This window comes from Pholcus phalangioides, unplaced genomic scaffold, assembly GCF_987345545.1.
Source record: "Pholcus phalangioides strain wild (caught in Gottingen) unplaced genomic scaffold, Ppha-v1.0 ptg000024l_1, whole genome shotgun sequence".
Classification (NCBI taxonomy): domain Eukaryota; kingdom Metazoa; phylum Arthropoda; class Arachnida; order Araneae; family Pholcidae; genus Pholcus; species Pholcus phalangioides.
Genome location: NW_028301616.1, coordinates 4,327,890 through 4,348,475, shown reverse-complemented (window position 1 = coordinate 4,348,475; position 20,586 = coordinate 4,327,890). Strand labels below are relative to the sequence as shown.

At 38.7% G+C, this 20,586-nt stretch overlaps 1 protein-coding gene across 1 annotated transcript in view; it reads left to right on the top strand.

Moving 5' to 3' along the window:
• Positions 1 to 9,544: 9,544 nt before the first annotated feature.
• Positions 9,545 to 20,586, top strand: part of LOC149068597 (clotting factor B-like) — a 31,118-nt gene continuing 20,076 nt past the window's right edge. Inside the window, exons 1-2 of the mRNA XM_089250966.1 lie at positions 9,545 to 9,890; positions 14,448 to 15,280. Coding sequence (XP_089107092.1) covers positions 14,482 to 15,280 — 799 coding nt within the window. The 5' untranslated portion in view covers positions 9,545 to 9,890; positions 14,448 to 14,481. The remainder of the gene's footprint in view (positions 9,891 to 14,447; positions 15,281 to 20,586) is intronic.

Genomic DNA, 20,586 nt, shown 5'->3' with positions numbered 1-20,586 from the left:
AATAAGGAAGTTAAGGTCATGTCTTCAGTGGTGTAGATGGCAGAGCATGCTTACCTTGTATGTAGGAAGGACTGGGTTCGAGTCCCGGTGGGGACCGGATGATTTTATTCTTCCCGAGTTCACCTCAGCATAATATTCAGAAAATGTCTGTGTTCCCTTGATATATCTTGGGCTGCGAAAGAGGGAGCCCTCTATCTCTCACTAAAATGTCAGCTGAAACGATTAGATAAATATCGTTTGAATTTTATTTTCTGAGTATAAATTTTCCTTTGCATATTCCTTTTTTTAAGTATCAAAACTTAAAAACGTTCAAAAAATTGAATATGTTGAGTTAAAAAAGTTGCAAATGCCATGTATTTCTTCTCCCTTTTCCTCATTTCTTTAGAATGTGTGTTTTGGCAATTTTCCTCAAAATTTTGAGAAAATAATTAAAGATGCAAATAATAATTTGGTGACTTGATTTTTATTAATGAATGGCATCATGTAAAAAACCCAACGCTTTTATAAAAACTCTTTTTTTATATATTTTAATGCATCATTCCTTGCTGGGAACGAAACGGAGCCCCGACGGCAGTTACGCACAGAACTCTCAGAACGCGAATTAAAAACAATTAAATGCAAAGAATACTCACGATTATGTGGAGTTAAATTCGAGAATGGAATAGGAAATCGCACCATTTTCCACACCACCCAAGAGGTATGGTGCCAGGCGCGTTACCCCTTTGTGTACGGCGGGTTCCCACGTAGGCATATTTCCGTCTTCATCCTACGCAACCCATCGAAGATCTTCTCTCGACGGGCCCCAGAGCAGCAACCGCAAGTTGGTTGGGTGCCCTGGTAGAGGCCTCGCCCGTACGCCACGTTTCGGCCGAGCCCCGGACCCGGTTAAGGTCGTATGGCTCGGCCCAACGATGGAAAGAAGCCTTTCGACACGGGCCGCTTCCTCTGCCCCGGCTTCCTTGACAGTCGACCATCACGCCCGCGAGTGAAATGGCGACCGACCAGCTGCACACGGGGCAAACTGGGGAATCGGTCATCCAAACTCGGCGTCACGAACATGGGACGGGCAAACGCCGTGGAGCGCTCCTCAGAGGGGATGGATAAGAATGAAGCAAACTAAAAACATCAGGTTTCCAATCCAAACAATGGAATATTTTTAAATTGTTTAAGAAATTCGTTCTAAAAGCTTCAACAATGGAACTTCATTGCTCATGGTTCGGCCTCAAAACCCACGGGGAAATAGAAGGGCTTCAACATGTTACGCATGTCGGGGAAAACACGTGAATATACTTGTATGAAATAACACACATTTCACCATTCTTCCGAAATGCTTGCAATTATGTCCCAAATAATTGAACTAAATTTCGTTGATTATAATAATGTCAAGTAATTTTACCCATTGTTCGGTGTCCGTCGATGATAATTTGCGTGGTTCCAAAACTTCAGTGGTTCTTCGTCTGGGGTCACATGCTCTTCCCACCCCGCGGTCTTGGGATATTATTCTAAAGGTCCACGGGTGAAAATCAGGTGAAAGTGGAGCCAGGGCAAGTGGGATGGGGTCCACAGAGAGCTGTGAAGAAATAAAGGTTTCAAGTGAAATATGTTGGCCAAAATAAGTGACTGCTTTTTTCCGGAATCAAAAAGAACTGTCCATGGAATCAGAGCCGTTTTGGCCCATGGACCGATGTTGACATTATCCAGGGGCCTACATGATCAGATCTGGTTCTATTATTTTTAAATATAAGTATGCAAATAATATGTAAAAGCTGTTACTTTCACCTAACTATGCCCCTCCCCCCCCAGAACATCATTGACCCATAATGTTGAGAAAGTCATGCATGAAATTCCCCCCCCCCCCTGCCTGCAAGATGGAAGCTCACAAAACTCTAGCCCAGGGTAGACGTGAACCCATTGTAACGTGTCGGGAGAGTCGATTTATTCTGTAGGTTCGTTGGATCGTCCCATATTTCACACAGACATATTTTCCACACATACATGTAATTCGACTCTTGGGAGATCTGAATTGTTCCTGCCCCAGGGTTCCGGGGAGAGAGTGTTTATATATTTAGCAATTTTTTTTTTAATGTTCATAATCTGTTCTGTGAGTTTAACATTGCTACAGAAATCACTCTACTGATTAGTCCAATAACGTCGCGATCTTCAGCAGTGCAGACGACATCTAGCTTTAGTGGAACCTCTCGATATAACGAACACCCACGGGACCAAAACTTTTGTCCGCTAACGGGAAGGTACGGTACACAATCCAACCTCGTTTATACGACTTTCACATTTATACGACGTTTGGCTTCGGTAGTAATTTGTTACTATACATTTTAATGTTGTGTGTGTTGTTACTTTGAAAGAGTGTTATACGGTGGTTATATCGGTGGTTATGCATAGTCACCAATCGTCTCAATAAAGAAAGTTTGATTACATTTCACTACATTTACCACTTTTACCCGCGATTACGCATAATTCCCAAATAAAATTGGAAAATCTGACAAATATGGGAAAAAAAATTATAACCTTTCTTTCTTCTCTTCAATAAATCCAATTGAATATTTTTACCCGTACATACTATGCATATTTTGCAATAAAAATTAAATTGAATTAAAATCAGCGTAAAGCATATAAAAACATTCATAACAACATTATCAGTCTTGTAATGTTGGCTTTCTTACGATTGTGATTATGTATAACGATTAACGAATATATATTGTACCCTATGAAAGGGGGGGGGGGCGATCTCCCTCCTTGACTTTCATAATTTTCTCCGGAACGACCGCGTCCTCCGCGGCAATGAGCTAAAACCGCGTAAGCGACAGAGCCTGGTCGCGCTCGGTCTGTTCTGTTCTGTTTATCTATTCATAAATGGACATGGATGAACCAACAACAAGTTGGGCTTATCGCTAAGCGATTCACTGCCTATTTATTGATACCGATAATTTTCTTAATAGTTTCTATGAAAAATTCTTACGTTATATTTAGTTTTAAAGTTAAAGAAAAACACATTATATTTCAAGTACCAGTTATTCAAAAAAATTGCTCAAAGTTAATTTTTCACCGCGAGCTTTTTTTTAAAAATAGTTTTTACCTAAAAAGCACGCTTAAAAGTAATTATTGCCAAAACCCGAATTTCGGACATTGGCCGGGTCAATTTACAACGAAATTGGCCAATTTTCGAACTGGCCAGTTTCCTTGGCAGTAACATATACAAAATTGGAAGGCAAATTTCAACAGTTACGTAGACAAAAAATACAGCACATTTCACACTTTACCTCATTTAATACCAGTGAGGTGAGTTTTCATATCGCATTCATGGACATTCATCATATGTAGGGATACGCAATTTTCGTATTTACGAAACAGGTGGGATAAATGCTGCCATTTTTGATTAAATAAATGTGAAAATTGGATTATTGCCACTTTTCCGTGCAATCACAATTTTTCACTATTTTAAAAGAAAATATGTGGTAATTTCACTAGAACTTTCAATTAAGTACACTGCTCAGCCTCGTAAAATGAAAAAAAAAAAATTGTTTGATACAAACTTATTTTTTGCGAATGAAAGTCAAATTTTAATTTTAATTTTTTTTTCTTTTGCAGAGCAATACAAAATGATTGCTAATGAATGTTTGAATTCAAAATTTTCTTTTGTGAATCAATGCAAAAATTTTTGATTTCGGAATTTTTTTTCTTAACTAATGCAACATTTTTTGATTTGAAATTTTCTTGTGAATGAATGGAAAATTTTTTGATTTGAATTTTTTGTTTTTTCGAATGAATGCAAAATGTTTTTACTTTTTTACACGAACAAATGCGAAATTTGTATTTCATGTTTTCGAAATTTACGTATCTCTAATCATGTGCAAAATCTTGAATATCTCGATTAATCAACTCTCTCTGAAAAGACAGTGATAAATACATAGACTTAGTTACACACATATATATTTTTTCATGTTGCGTCACTTTGATTTGCGTCACGTCCCTTCTTGTATGTGATATGAGCCGGCTTCCGATTTCCTGTAATAAATTCCGGCAAGAAGAAACACCGATAAGAGTTCATCATTCAACTTTCGGAAGTACCTGTGGCTATTTTTACTAATTTTTGTATTTTACGAATGAAAATTTATAATAGAAATGTTAGCGGTGTAGTATGAGCTTCCAATTGTGAGTAGTAAATTATCATGTTGTCAGGGTAAATGTTATAAATGCAGTTATTACACATAACCGGTTATTATGAGTAATCACCGAGCATTTTGGTAAGTTTGATAAATTTCCATAAATTTATCACTTTTACCAGCGATTATGCATAGTACCCAAGCGCGGCTGGTAAATTTGATAAGTGCTAAAAAAATTATCACTTTTACTGGTGATTATGCATAATACCCAAGCGTCGTATCGTTGGTAAACATCATAAATCGTACTAAATGATACACTATACATGATAATTCATACACGTAATGTATTATTAAATCGGGGTACGAGCGTAAAAGTTTTTAGCATTATATTGGGGTACGACTATATTCATCCCACGTACTAGACTCATTTTGAATTTTTTTTCTTATTTAGCAAATTCACCAATTACACTAGGGCAACGTTTCTCAATTTTTTTTGACTCGCGGAGCCCTTTCTGGTATATAATTTCTATGTCGGGGCCCCTAGGACTATTTTATATTTCTCCATCAAAGTTAATGATTTATTTTTGTTATTTAAAAATGTTCCTAATTTTTTTTTTCAAATTTACTGGGGTTTTTTTTTCTCGGGTGGCCGCGGAGACCCTGGGGACTCCACACGGAGCCCTAGGGCTCCGCGGATCACTGGTTGAGAACCGCTGCACGAGGGTGTTATGCACCGATAAGGGCGATAAATTTCGAGTATTTATCAAGTTCACCAACAACGCGGCGCTTGTAAAAGTGATGATTTTCTAGTATTTATCAAGTTTGCCAACAACGCTTGGGTTTCATGCATATTCGCCGGTAAAAGAGATAAATTTATCAAACTTGCCAAGACGATTGATAAGTATGCATAATAACCTGTTATTATGCACAACAACCGATTTATCACATTTACATATACATTTTTCATTATATCATACTTCTATAACACATCCGGGATGTTTATTTATTTTATGCGATTTTTCAAAAACCAATTTATTTATGGACTCATGACCAAGATAGGTATAGTCAAACCCTGTAGTAACGACTTCAGTTGTAACGACATCTTGGTTATAACGTCTATAATTGGCAGTCTTGGCTGATCCCCCCATAGCGAATAATGTTAATGAACCTTGCTTGTGACGTCGATGAAAATGCTACGAACTCGGTTCTAACGACAGATTTTTCATCGTTTTATATCGTTTTTGATACCTAAAGATGAAAAAAAAAATTTTTCATCTTTCATCTTTCAGGCACTCCGACGTGCTCCCAACTAACATGACCCGTATACCACTAAGCCTACTGTTCTCCCGTAATTTCGCCCTTTCACAATTTTTCCATGAAAAAAATGTGACATTTTCAACAGTTTTTTTTTTACGAATTTTACTTTACCTCTTTCGCTTACAAAGCATTGGCGAGAAATTCGGATGATTTCTATTTGACGAATGGGCGATAAATATTGTAACCTGGTCGTAGCTGAACCGCACTTTAGAGAAAGGGAAAGAAGTTCAAGGGGAAAAAAGTAAAAGAACAGGAAGGAAAAAAAAAACAAATGAAAGAAAAACAGTGTAATAGATAAGTACAGATAAGAAAGAGAGAGGATAGAGATAAGAGAGAGAGAGTAGGTATACGAAGTCGATTTTTCTTTTCACTCTCATCCAACCTGCTCTTACATGTATATAGTAGAAGGATATAACATTTGTAGGAGAAGTGACTAATAATTGTATAGAAATAAAAGGAAGGTACAAAGAAAAACTTCGTAGGGCTGCAACAAAGCCTCGCGATGATGATGAGTAGAGAGGAAAGAAAACAGAGAAAGCTTGTTTGGGTTTATTCCACAGGCGTTTCGACGCAATATTACAATTACGCAATATTATATATTATAATATTACGCAATACTATATTGCCATGTTAATTCCCCACCTCCTCCTGAAATACATTTTAAATCACAGCATATTTCCTAGTACCGCCGCCATATTTGGCGATTTCTCTGACAGTCGGTAATATTTTTGGTGAGAATTGGTGATATCTCGCATCTGTGACTCCAATTCCCCATTTTCTTTCAATCAAATATGGTCACTCCAATCGTAATTAAACAACAGCTTCTTGCACAGCATTTGATTGTATCGGATTACATTTTCCGTCAAAAAAGGTCGCGGAAAACGGCTACTTCGGTTGTAACAACAAAAATTCTCAGAATATAGGCCTTGTGCGACAATGATAGCTTCACGGGAAGCAGCGGGGTATTTTTTCTTTCGCTGATTTCGGAATTGTTTCTTTAATTTCGGAATTACAATAGACTCTAGCTAATCCCGCTCATATCGGACCAGAATGTGTCGGATTATCGAAATCACCGGATTAATGGAAGTCAATTGAGAAAAAAAGACCATTTAAATAGTATAAACTTCCGCGGACAAACATACAGGGACATGTTTTCCTCTTCTATGATGGAAGAAGATCTGTCTAAATAACGGCCGATTACCGGATGGGCAGAATTATCGAGAATCTACTGTATTTATTTGGGATTACTTCTTTCAATTAATTTTTTCGGATCATTTCTTTCATTAATTTTTTTTGGAATCATTTCTTTCATCAATTTTTTTGGAATCATTTCTTTCATTGATTTCTTATCATTTCTTTCATTGATTTCTTATCATTTCTTTCATTGATTTCTTATCATTTCTTTCATTGATTTCTTATCATTTCTTTCATTGATTTCTTATCATTTCTTTCATTGATTTCTTATCATTTCTTTCATTGATTTCTTATCATTTCTTTCATTGATTTCTTATCATTTCTTTCATTGATTTCTTATCATTTCTTTCATTGATTTCTTATCATTTCTTTCATTGATTTCTTATCATTTCTTTCATTGATTTCTTACCATTTATTGCATTGATTTCTTATCATTTATTTCATTGATTTCTTAGCATTTCTTTCATTGATTTCTTATCATTTCTTTCATTGATTTCTTATCATTTCTTTCATTGATTTCGTACCATTTATTGCATTGATTTCTTATCATTTATTTCATTGATTTCTTAGCATTTCTTTCATTGATTTCTTATCATTTCTTTCATTGATTTCTTATCATTTCTTTCATTGATTTCGTACCATTTATTGCATTGATTTCTTATCATTTATTTCATTGATTTCTTAGCATTTCTTTCATTGATTTCTTATCATTTCTTTCATTGATTTCTTATCATTTCTTTCACTGATTTCTTTCATTTCTTTCATTGATTTCTTATCATTTCTTTCATTTATTTCTTATCATTTCTTTCATTTATTTCTTATTATATCTTTCACTGATTTTGGAATGATTTCTTTCATTAATTTGAGAATCATTTTTTTCATTGCTTTCGGAAATATATTTCTTCCGTTGGTTTTAAAATCATTTATTACATTAATCTTGGAATTGTTTCTTTCATTGATTTTGGATTGCCGTCCTGGGTCCGCTTAGTCCCTCGTCATTCCATGTAAATACGCAACTGCATCTCACTTGAATACCAACGACGATCTAGACGTCCTTCAACGAGCTGAACGGACGAAAACATTTTATGAAATCGTGATGCGGTAATATTTAATTATGGTAAAATAATCAACGAATAGGAATTCCATTGATTGGAGATTCTGGGAGCTCGTGTCAACGGATTTTGACCCTTTTTTCAATGAATTCGCTCTGCGGTTTTCCTCTACCAAAATTCATAAATTAATGCAAAAACGTATTTTAAAATCACACTGACGCTATAACAGACATATGCTGAAGTACACTGCTTGTTCAAGCGATATGGAGGCTAGCAACTACAAGTAGTACAGTACTCAATCGTTCCTTTCGTCCCCCCACCAAAGCATTTGAAAAAATAATAGCATATGGTATGAAGTTTAAGAGTTCCTATATAAAAACAAAAATTGGCCATTTTAATAGACTGACTTTCATCGAAAAAAATATGGGAATGGGTCTTTAAAGCGGGAAGATATTAGAAAGACCAATTCTTGCACAAAACTCGCGAAACGTGTGAAGAATTCTAAATTATTTGTGAAAGTACTAAAACGTTTTTAGTGGGTGGGAAATAGAAGGTAACTACAAATCGCAATGTATTTCATGATAGAACCGTTAAACCTGACGAATTTGTGAGACGAATATTTTTTTGTATTTATAGTCTTAAAATAGTCTTTGGGAAAAGTCTCCCCCTAGAGTGCTGGCAGCCCTACAGCATGGTACTTTTGTAACATGAAAATTCAAGAATTTACCATCTTCTCTTCAAAAAACAGACAGATGACACCAGCTAGAACACGAAACAAGCACAATCCACCAACACAAATACGTTAGGAGCACATATACACAATTACACACGACCATAGGTACCGGAACCTGGGAACTGCCACCACTTGAGCCGCTGTGAATCAAGTTTGCGTCGTGACCCATAGGTCAAGTGCCCCTGTTTATTACTGGGTTTGTGGCCCCTGCTAATCAGAATTTTGGGTCGTGGCCCAAAGTTCAAGAATCCTTGACTGTAAGTTGGTTTGTACGACCTATCTCTGAAGCTTTCCTCCCTAGCTTCGGTCGTGATCCATAAATCAATAGCCCCGGATTGTTAGTGCATTTGTAGATTCCATCTCTAAAGCCCCTGCGAATCAGAGGTGTGGGCCATGAATAACAGCTCAAGAATTCCTGCCTATAAACGGGTTTGTACGACCCTTCTCGGAAGCCATGCGAATTGAATTTGGGTCATTCCCATAGCTCAAGATTCACTTGCTGTAAGGAGATTTGCACGACCCATCTCGAAAGCAACGCGTCCCAAGTTTGGGTCGTGACCCATTAGTTGGGAGAGCCCCTGGATTATGACATCAACTTTGTCAAAGGGGAGGGAATTGGAGGAGTGGGGAGCGAGAGAACACTTTCTAGCCTCCTACACAGTCTTGCAGCCTGATAATGATAACTTACAGGGGAAGAAAAAAAAAAGCAACCACTAGTTTAGTTTAACCATAGCTTCAGAATGCGCAAAAAAACTTTCGACGAAAACAAAAAATGGATAAGATTACGCGAAGTCCCGATAACTATAAACGAATTGGTTGTTCATGCTGTGTTATTGATCCATTACGTTTTTTTTGCAAAAATGATAACATTATCCATGATTCTAATAAGCGGCGTCGACTGTATCTACGCTAACTTTATCAATTTCTTTTCAGGAATTCGAAACATGTTTTTGCACTATTCCAATTCAGTATCTATGTAGATCCACGTCAATGAAATAGGGCAGAATAGATCACGCAAATGCACTCAATTATGACGGTCTTTGATTAGCCTTTCTAAGAAAATCTAAACCAGACGTTAATTTGAAACTTTTTTTTTGTTATCGTATTTTTTTGAAAAAAAACTAGACGAGAGAGAGAGATAAGAGAGATTTAAATGAGATAAGAAATGAGAGTCTGTGCTATGAATCCAGTGTCCAATGTGCGGCCAATAGCCTTCTTACTTTTCTTTTGAGTTATTTTCTTAGCCTTGACGTGAGCGTTTGCCCTGGACTGCAGAGAAAAGTCAGAAAAATATTTATTTGATTTTTATTTTTATTCTTCTTTTAAACAGGTCTTCAATAATTTCACTTTTCTTTTCTGACGTTTCGAAATACTCCGAGAGGGAATATGAAGGTCCATCACCGCCATTTTGCTTCGATACGGATCACGAATAGGAGGCTTTGAGAATCGGGATCATTCCACGTGTTTTCCTTGGTAAAAAAATTATTATTTATATGGCGTTTTATTTGTCTGTAAAAAGTATGCATTTTTGTTTTACTGCCATCTATGTATTTCGTATCCAAGTATTTTTTTTAAATATTCTATCATTATATTTATTGATTTTTTTTTGATGTTTTGACACCATTGTGTGTGTGTTAGATGAATTAAAATTCTATATTCAAAAATATTACATATTATATATATAGAGTAAATAATTTATTTTTTCAAAAATAATTTGATTGGAGTTAAGTGGAATAATAATCAGTACTGAAATAGTCTGTAACTGGAGTACTCTCATATCTTCTTGAGTCTCTGGAAGGTTAAGCGCAAATAGAGCTGCGTGCAGCGTCCGCAGGTCAGGGCTCTGTTTTGAAACCAACAGAAATCAGGGCACCGCAAATTGAGACACGAGGCGACGCTTCGCTAAATCGCGTGTACGCGCGCACTCGTGGCGCTGCTGCTGAGCCGCTAACGGCAAGGTGTGTTCGTGGTACGCGTGGTATCGCACCAATTAGCAACAGCAGGTATTGTCAACACAAATGTGGGGCTGACCTTGGCAATCGCCATCATTTTTTTTTTGTTTTTTCATGTTGTTTATAAATCAGTTTTCCGACCTTTTTTGTCCCATCGCCCCCTTCTTCAGAAATTTTTTACTCCCATCGCCCCCCCCAACGCAATCTAACCCATAGGATCCTATGTTAAACCCGTAGCTTCTACCGCCCCCTTGGAACATTCCATCGCCCCCCAGGGGGCGTTAACGCCCACGTTGGGAATCACTGTTGTAAATTCATTATAGAAGGCATGATATAAATACAAATACAACACCACAACAGGCAAATTGCCCAACGAGGTGGCTGACTTAAGAACATCATGGATCCCTGAGCCATTTTTTGGAGGTCCTACCTACTACTGCTACACCACACATGCACCCCGCCCACCCCCCGGAACCCCCAACGAATCGGTACATGCGGGAATGTGCGTGTACGTGTAGTGAAACCTGACGTGAAGTTTTTTTGTTTCTCTGTAATGCTTGTTATGTGTAGTGCTGCCATCTGCCACCAGTTTTTCTAACTGTGAGTGAAGTGTTATGATTGAATGATTTATCGTTGTAGGACTGTTGCTCTCTGTGGCGAGACTTTTTAACGGGGAGAGAGATCGGCTCGTATTTGCGCCTTGAAGTTGGGAACCACAGAAAACCAACTTCAGCCGACCACCGATGCGTGAAAGATCCCAGCCTAGGGACCATGCTCCAGGATGTGGGGGCCATGACAGTACAGGAGTGGATAACCTTTTCAGTCAGTGGGCCAGACAATTCTGTAACTATAGTCAGTGGGCTAGACAGTGAAACCTCGCTACAACGATACTCGAATTTATGATAAATCCTTCTGTTGTTGTTAGGAACCATCGAGTCGATTCCTATTCTTGGTGACTCTATAGGCCATGGCTCTCCAAGCTGGTCTGTCATTCACATCATACCTCAGTTGTACTAGCTTCATTCCGGTGCTTTGCAACACCTCCTCTATCCATCTGGTGCTCGGTGTGCCTCTTCCTCTCTTTCCTTCCATTCTTCCAAGCATTCCCATTTTTTTCTAGTGAGCCTTCTCTACGCATTATATGACCAAAGTAAGATAGTTTCTGTTTAGTGACTGTTGCTTCAAGAGAATAGTAAGCCTTGACTTCTTCGATAACCGATTTAAAAATCATTCATTTAGCTGTCCATGGAATTCTAAGCGTCCTCCTCCAGCGCCAATTTCAAATAAATCCCTCTACAATGATATTTTTCAAATCTTGTTTGGAATCGCCTTAGACCAGTGGTGTAGATGAAAGTTTTTTGAAGCGCGAAACCCCTATTGACAAAAATTTCCATCCGCGATCCCACTACATGGGGTGACCATATGTCCCGTTCTTACGGGATATTCATGGTGGTTTTTTTTTGTTAATAAATGTGCTTTAATTTCCGTAATCAATGTGATTAATAAAATCAAAATATTTTTCAATACGTTGGCAACAGTTGGAAAAGGGCATTTTGGGCTTAGAAAAAAGCTCTCTATCTCTACCGTCCAACCTAGAGGCCGTTTGCTGAAGTTTACTAGCTTCTATACTTCAGCGCCTCACACCGCAGTACGTGAAATAAGGAAGGCGCTGCCGTGTCTTCAATTGTGTAGATCATAGTTTCCCCACCCTTTTTTGTTCCATCGCCCCCCAACAGATCTAACCCATAGGATCCTGTGTTATACCCGTAGCTTCTACGCCCCCTGGAATATTCCATCGCCCCCAAGGGGGCGTTAACGCCTACGTTGGGAATCACTGGTGTAGATGGTAGCATACTTGCCCGATGTGAAAGAGGGCCTGAGTTCCCAGTAGTGACCAGATGACTTTTCTTTCCGAGTTCCCCTCAGCATAAAAAAAATCTAGAAAATATCTGTTTTCTTGAGTTGGTGAAAAACTGTTTTGTTATGAAATTTCTCAAACTATATAATACATACCCACCTGTTTTTTTAGCTTTGGATCCTGCGGACGATGTCATCAACACTGCCGAAAGTTGGTCGGAAAGCGTATCTTTCGGATTTTAATGGTGTAAGACTGGATAATAAGGAAACCAAATTCAAGGGTTACCTTTACCAAACTCAGGCCCCAGTGCCAAAATACGCTCGGGTTCCTTCGTAGGAAAACCAATTTTAGTTGATTTGTGGAAAGCTTATTATTTTGTATATTCATAACATTTAAATGGTTGTGGCACAGCCACCCTTACTTGTATGACAAAAAATAATTTTTAATCGCAGTAGTATTTTCTATCGTAGTGAGTGAGTATAACCGTGTATTCATTCCCCAATACGCGGAATACAAAAGATATCGAAAATACAACACACAGCAATATTTTTGAACCCAATGTCCTTCTTCCCGATATTTTTGAGCCCTCCCAATATTTTCAACGACTTCACGTCTTCATTAAAAGAGTTTCTTAAATGTGGACACACAATAGTATTATTAATTGTTCATAATCTCAAATGTAGACATTTTCCCTACACATTCACATTATTACTGTGTTTCTAATTTTTGAAATCGGATGATTCTTTTTGAACTTCCCGCCCCGTAAAAATCGTGACTTGATATATTGATTATTGTGCACATGTACAGTTTGATAAAATTACATTATATGATGTATGTAAATGTTAAGCAGCTGACAGTTGAGGCATTTTTTAGTTTTTCTATTTTTACTTACGTTGCGAAAAATGAAAATTAATTTTCTATTAGGACGTTTTCCATTTTCGGGAATCTCTCCAACATTTTCGATATAACAATAATCCCTGTACAACGATATTTTTTTCTTGTTCCGAAAAATGTCGTTATATCGAGGTTTCACTTTATATAGCCGTGAATGTATGACCCATATTTTACGGGACATTCCCGTGATTTTGGCAGTTTCGACTTTTTTTAGTCTATATGTAAATCATATAAATACACAGTACCCTGAAGTGCAACATCCCATACTTTTTTTAAAATATTGACAATAATTTTTTTATTGTCATGTAATAGTATTCGGGTACTTCATTTGGCTACTAACCCCTCAAAAATTCCTTCTTGCCATTTCAATGATTGTCATTTGAAGGGTTTAGCAGGGAAAGAGCTTCAACATTGTCTCTATATGGGAGAAATTTCGGTTCCAGAGGACTTTATCCATTTATTCAAGGTATCCTTATATCCGATTTAGCAGGGCTGACTGTACATTCTAACCCACTGTGATTTACAGTAGCTTTTTATTTCTCGTCCCGGGCGATTTTTTTAAAGCAATTTTACTCATAACTTGCTATTTCTTCCAATTCCGCCAATTTTTTTTGGAAATAGCTGGCAATCCGGTGTTTGGAGGAAACCTCCATTTCCTATATTTTTCTCGATAAAATATAGTCAGCAAACCCATACCTAATTTTCTACTCGGAAAATCGATGTAATAGTCATTACTTTTATTGTCACTATACAAACTAAATGCTCATCCGGACATTGATGATGTCAACACAAATGACAATACCACAGAATATTATACTCTATATAGAAACTTGGGGGTGAGCGACTGTCTATTTCCATCATTATACCTGGAACTGAATACTTCTTATATGGAAACGCATCTATAATGATCGAAATAATTAATACTTTATTCAAATGATACAGGAAACATAAATAACCACGTGATTTCCGTTCCACGGAAACATAGATTGATGACATAGAGGCCACGTTCATCCCCTTTGTTGTGTTTCATTTGAACATATTTCTGCGGTCTCTGGGAAGCGACCACAAATTATATATGACGTTTACAGTTTTCACCTTTCATAACGTGACCGTGACCTGTTACGAGAGTAGAATATGTATTCAACTATGAATACATAAAGAGCTGGGTTTTTCTCTCTCTCTCGATCATTTATTCTCTCACTTTTTTTGTGTTTCTCCTTGGGTGAGCATTTATTCAGATCCATTTTGTGATTCACATCGGAAAGAATACGTTCCGCCGGTATTTGAATCTTATTCAATTTTGCCTGTTCGTTTTTTTCATTCAAGGTTCACGCTCCAGCAACGACGACAGCGTGACAGCATGGGCATCAGGACTGGAATCGCGTGTCTTGTTTCATCAACGATATTATTGCTGCATGTTGCGTGCCTTGCTACTTCGTCCGAGACGTCTGATGGATTGAAATCCGTCGAGACTGATCGAACGGACTTCAGCAGAAGGGATCAGGTCTCTCGAAGACGGGACGGCGATCGACTAACAAATACTCACGTGGTTGACCATGACATAACTCTTGCGAAAAATTTCGAGTACGACATTGCCAAGACTGGCCTAAGAAGGGAGGGCTATCCTCAAGCCTTAGAAAGTTCCAGACCAGATCTAAATCTCACAGAAAATGGCAATGGTATTCTCGATCGGGGTAGTCCGAGTCCAAAATTGACACCAGATCCATCAAATCCAGCAAGAGACACACCAACACCTGCTGGATTCCCGTTCTTAAGATTGAGAAACCCGAGTCTTTTCAAAGAAACTGGATCGATATCCGATGGTCACCACAAACGACTTGAGAATGACTCCAATAGCCCATCACAGATGGATTCAAGAGTTTCTTACATACCGAACAACAATGAGCCAGACCGGGACTATGGACCATTATTTTTAAGGTCTTCGAACTGGATCGGTGACTTGATGGAAAGTGAAAGCTCTGTTGATGAAGTGAGTGACGTCAGGAGCCGGAATGCTTCCACACCTAACAGATCGGCAAGGCTGCCCGTCGTAATTCCGACGTCCCGGATGCCGAGTCGAAGCCGGGCAACGTATGGAAGTTCCACCATGACCGACGAGGAAGTCGATAATATTCTGCGGGGGATGAGAAGTAGTAGAGGTAAGTTTACGTACAAATTCATCATTTACTGAAATTTCAAAAACCGACACCGAGATGACGTTACTCTCTAGACTCTCTAGTTGTGATTCTCAACACATTAAATTGATATAAAAAATATCATAATATCATCAGTAATGGTATAGCATAAGAACGGATGGTGGGGGGGGGGGATGTAGGCAAACTCATTACGGATTTCTAGGAGACTGAGCACAGTTGCAACGTTTTATTGTGATATGTGAGTCCGGTTCGCATTTCTGAATGTTACGTCAGCACGTCCTACGTATCTCTAGAGATACGCAGGTCCATATACACAGATCGAGAATCCCCACATGCCTCTCCGTATTTCCAGGAGCACAATGGCTTTTCTGATGCCTGGTCCTAATTTTCGCATGCATAAGCAAGTAGGTATTTGCTCGGTGTCCCCCGAATTCGTCCTCCTAATTCAAATAACGTACCTTATTGAGTACCTCCCTTTTTACCTTAGTGAAGTGTACTCCCAGTGCCTATGCTTTTTACAGGACCCCATCCTCCCCACGTTAAAATAAAGGTCTCAGCCTGGTACCGATGCGTTTAGGAGAAAGCAATCCTCCTGCGCATTTCTTGGACTGCAGAGACACTAATGGTACGTAATACTCTTATGCATTTCTAGAGAGCACGCACACCTCGAATTCATGTCTAGAGGGGTGAGCAAACTTCCATTTCTAGAATTTTCAGAGTGTTAAGGGAAGTTTTCCCTACTAATTTCTAGTGGTGCGAAAGGCTCTTGTTCATTTCTATGAGTGCGCTGACCTATGACGCATTTTTAGTGGTACGCAAGACTTTCACACATTTCTAGAGGGCACGCACACCTCGCAATCACGTCTAGGGGCACTCTCAGCTTCTTACCCATTTCCACTATTTCTAAAGATACGCAGGAATCCTACGATTTTAAAAGGGGTGCGCGTGCGTCTTGTACACATTTCTTAGAGCACGAAAGTCTCGCACCCATTTTTAGAATTTCTTGTGGGTACGCAAGACTCCTACGCATTACTAGAGAAACGCAAACCTCTTATGCATTTATAGCGGTTACGCAAAACGAGCCGCATTCCTAGAGGGTACGCACACACTCCTTGTCATCACATCTAGGGGTAATCAAGCTTCTTATACTCATTTCTAAGGATACACTCGTCTTCTACATGTTTTTTGAGCAAGCAGGTTTTGCACTCATTTTCAGAATTTCCAAGGGATAAGCAAGTCTCCTACGCTTTCTGGAGTTATGTAAACTCCCGATACATTTATAATGGTACATAAACTTCCCCTGTATTTCTAAGAATGCGCACGCCTCGTACCCAGTGTTCGCCAATACGTATCTGGATGCGCGATTCACGCATAAAAATTTGATTTTACTTCTCCGAATTTTATTGAAGAGTGAAAATACTCCTTCAGAGACTTAAAATTTTTCATTTAACATCCTGTTTTTCTTTAAAAAAAAATGTCCCTCTTTTTAAAAAACTACTTCTTAAAATTTTAGAGAGGAGTGAAATTACTCTTCAAAACTATTTTATCGGATAACACTGCAGCATAGTACTGTATTATGTAATATGAAAGAAACATCATTGAGAGAGCTGAAGTGCCATGTTGCCCATCTACCATATAAAACACACAACTTTTATAATTCTCCGATTAAAATTGGTGACATTTTTTGATTGATGTTCCGCACAAAAACACATGGTGTTATTTTTCTAAATATTTAGTTCAATTATTAAGCTCACTTCAAACTTCTGATAGTTGTTGATTGCATGTTTTAAAACAAAAATGTAGCTTTCCTTGACTTGTAGAAATTGTAATCGAAAAAAAATATAGACCCGAAACAGGTTGATTCCATGTGTGATTTTAGTTTTTTCCCTTCCAATTAGAATTACGAAATGCCAAGGAGGGCTACATTTTGTTTTACGAACACCACACAAACAACTGTTAAAATTCCGAAGCAAACGTAATAATTAAACTAATATTATTGCTAATATTATACTGAGTACTGATATATATTATCGCTTATAAAATATTTAGTAATATCACGCCATGTTTTTTTTTTCTTTTTTTTTCCAGCAACATCAATCAAAAACCGGTCACCAATTTTAATCACAGAATTATAACAGTGGTGTTTTTTTATGATAGGTGGCAGTAAAAGCTTCATTTCAGTGACGTTTCTTACGTGTTATTTTACATTGTGTGTACTGCAGCGTTATCCAATAAATTAATTTTGAAGAGTAATTTCACTCTTTTGTAAAATTTTAAGGAGTAGTTTTGTGAAAAGCATGACATTTCTTTGAACAAAAACAGAAATAACTCTCTTAAAAGAAAAACTTAAAATTTGAAAGAATATGTTCACTTCTCTATGAAATTTAGAAGTGTCAAGCTAAATATATTGATACGTGAACCATGCATTTAGATGGCGTATTGACGAACGCTGATGTACTGCATAGTTGTTCTCAATTTTTTCCAAATGAAATACTTTCGCTGATAAAATTTTATTTTTACCCTTTTATTGGTAATGGTCAAAAGTGACTAAGAAAGGCTCCCTTTTTTCATGGAGACTATGTTTGCAAAATATGGACATATTTTAGAGTCCAAGAAAGACTGAGCACACACTCTGTGCACACAGAATTTTTTGCTGCGCAGAAAAAAATTTCCTGTATCGAATAAGGTAGTATGTTATTTGTCATTACGCGCAGAGAAACAACAGGCCTGTTGAAAGGTGATATAAAAGAGAATGTGCTCTATCTGGGGGGGGGGGAAGATTCCTGGTACCACACACACAGTGTTCGCCAATACGTATCTAGATGCGTGGATTCCTGCGTCCTGCGTCAAAATCCAGTTTTACTTTTCCGAATTTCCTTAAGAATTGAAAATACTCTTTCAAATATTAGTTGTTGTTGTTTTTTTTTGTTGTAGATTTATTTTCTCGCTGATGAAAAAAAATATTCCTTAAAATTTTGGACAGGAGTGAAATTATCCGAGATTGATATCATCACTCTTAGCTATCCATACGAAGGTTTTCAGCAGCTGCCTGATACGAAGATGAACTTAGGAAAGAGAGAAAATTCATCTTATCTTCGAATTCATCTTCGTATCATTAGCCAGCTTCGTAGAAAACCTTCGTAGACCTTCGAAAACCTTATTGAAAACCTTCGTAGTAGTGAAAAATTACCCTTCAAGATTATATTTTCGGATTTTTCACCGCTCCTACCCATGTCAAGAAGTAAGCAAACTCAAACCCTTTGCTTACATACCTCAAGAAGTGTATTCTATGTATTTCTACACATGCGTATATCCGGGGGAGGGGCATAGACTTAAGATATAAATTAGATATAGTATTATTACTCTGTGGGGAGGGGCGATCGCTCTTCCCAAGAGCCCAAGAACGAGGGGAAAATTTATCTGTCCCATAAAATACGTGACGATTCAACGGACCTAATGTTGTCTGTCTCCACCTCATTCGCAACTGATAATGTCTACTTCGACTACATTTGCAGCTGAAGATGCCTTTCTCGGGTTCATTCACTGCTGATGATGTGAGCCTCCCTTCAATCCGAAGGTGGTTATGACTGCCTCCACCTCCTTTCCAGCTGAAGATGTCTGCCTCCGCTTCGTTCGCAGCTGGAGATATCTGCCTCGGATATTAGTAGCTGGAGATGTATGCCTCCGTTTCATTCCCAGCTGAATATGTCTACCTCCGTTTCATTCCCAGCTGAATATGTCTGCCTCCGTTTCATTACCAGCTGAATATGTCCACCCCCCCCCCCCACCACTTTATTTGTAGCCGGAGATATCGCCTCGGCTTTATCTGCCGCTAATGGTGTTTTCCTCGATTCGTAGCTGAAAATGTGTGTCTAGGCTTTATTGGCAGGTGAAGATATCTCTTCCTCGGATCATGCGTGGATCCAGTGGGGGAGGGGGGGGGGGGCAATCACCCCTCCCGAGAGTCAAAAATGAGGGAAAAATTTGCCTATCCCTCGTAAAATACGAGACGAGTCAACGAGAACCTTAATAATAAATCACCCCTATATATATATATATATGTATATATACTAGGGGGGCTCTGCCCCCCTGCCGCCTTTGGCGGCCAACCCCCCCCCCCCCCCACTTCTCTCCCGGACATATCTTGTTTATTTCGTCCCACTTCATCAGCGTGCTAAGGAAAAGGGGAAAGGGACGTGTGAAAGCACCAGCCTACTGAAGAAGCGAATTTTAATGAAAATAATAATAAAGCAACAAAAAACAAATGAGATTCATCAAGTATCCCCAGAAAACTTCCCCATGGGGGTCCCCAGATTCAATTCGCTGAATTTCAGTGGGGCCCCACACTGGATATATCTTGGGCTACCGATGTGTTGCAAATTTTACAATGTTAAACCACAAAAATCAATGAGATACATTCAGGGGCACCAAATTACAACCTGCCAACATTTCCATGAAGCCCTGACCTGCAAGCTTGTCGGACACCCCCCTGTGAGAATTTTTCATTTTTATCAATTTTACAACGAATAAAATCCAGGGCCCCACATACAGTAGCGGGGACACAATACGCAGATTTTTAGTGGGGCCCCAGACTGGCTATATCTCGGGTTTCGGCTGTGGCAAATTCTACAACAGAAAAGAATGAGATTCATCCAGGGCCCCCAAAATCAAACCTGTAAACATGGGGCCCCCGACTTGGAAGCTTGTCGGTCATCCCCCGGTGCGAGTGCCATGAAAAATTTGCATTTGTATTCGTTTTACGAACGAATAAAATACAGGACCCCCAAACAATTACCCGGGACACCAATTCGCATACTTTTGGTGGGGCCCCAGACTGGCTTTATCTCGGGCTTCGGCTGTTGCAAAATCTACAACAGAAAAGAATGAGATTCATCCAGGGCCCCCAAAATGAAACCTGTAAACATAGGGCCCCCGACTTGGAAGCTTGTCGGTCATCCCCCGGAGCGAGTGCCATGAAAAATTTTCATTTGTATTCGTTTTACCAACGAATAAAATCCAGGGCCCCCAAAATGAAACCTGTTAACATGGGGGCCCCGACTTGGAAGCTTGTCGGTCATCCCCCGGAGCGAGTGCCATGAAAAATTTCCATTTGTATTCGTTTTACCAACGAATAAAATCCAGGGCCCCCAAAATGAAACCTGTAAACATGGGGCCCCCGACTTGGAAACTTGTCGGTCATCCCCCGGTGCGAGTGCCATGAAAAATTTTCATTTGTATTCGTTTTACCAACGAATAAAATCCAGGGCCCCCAAAATGAAACCTGTAAACATAGGGCCCCCGACTTGGAA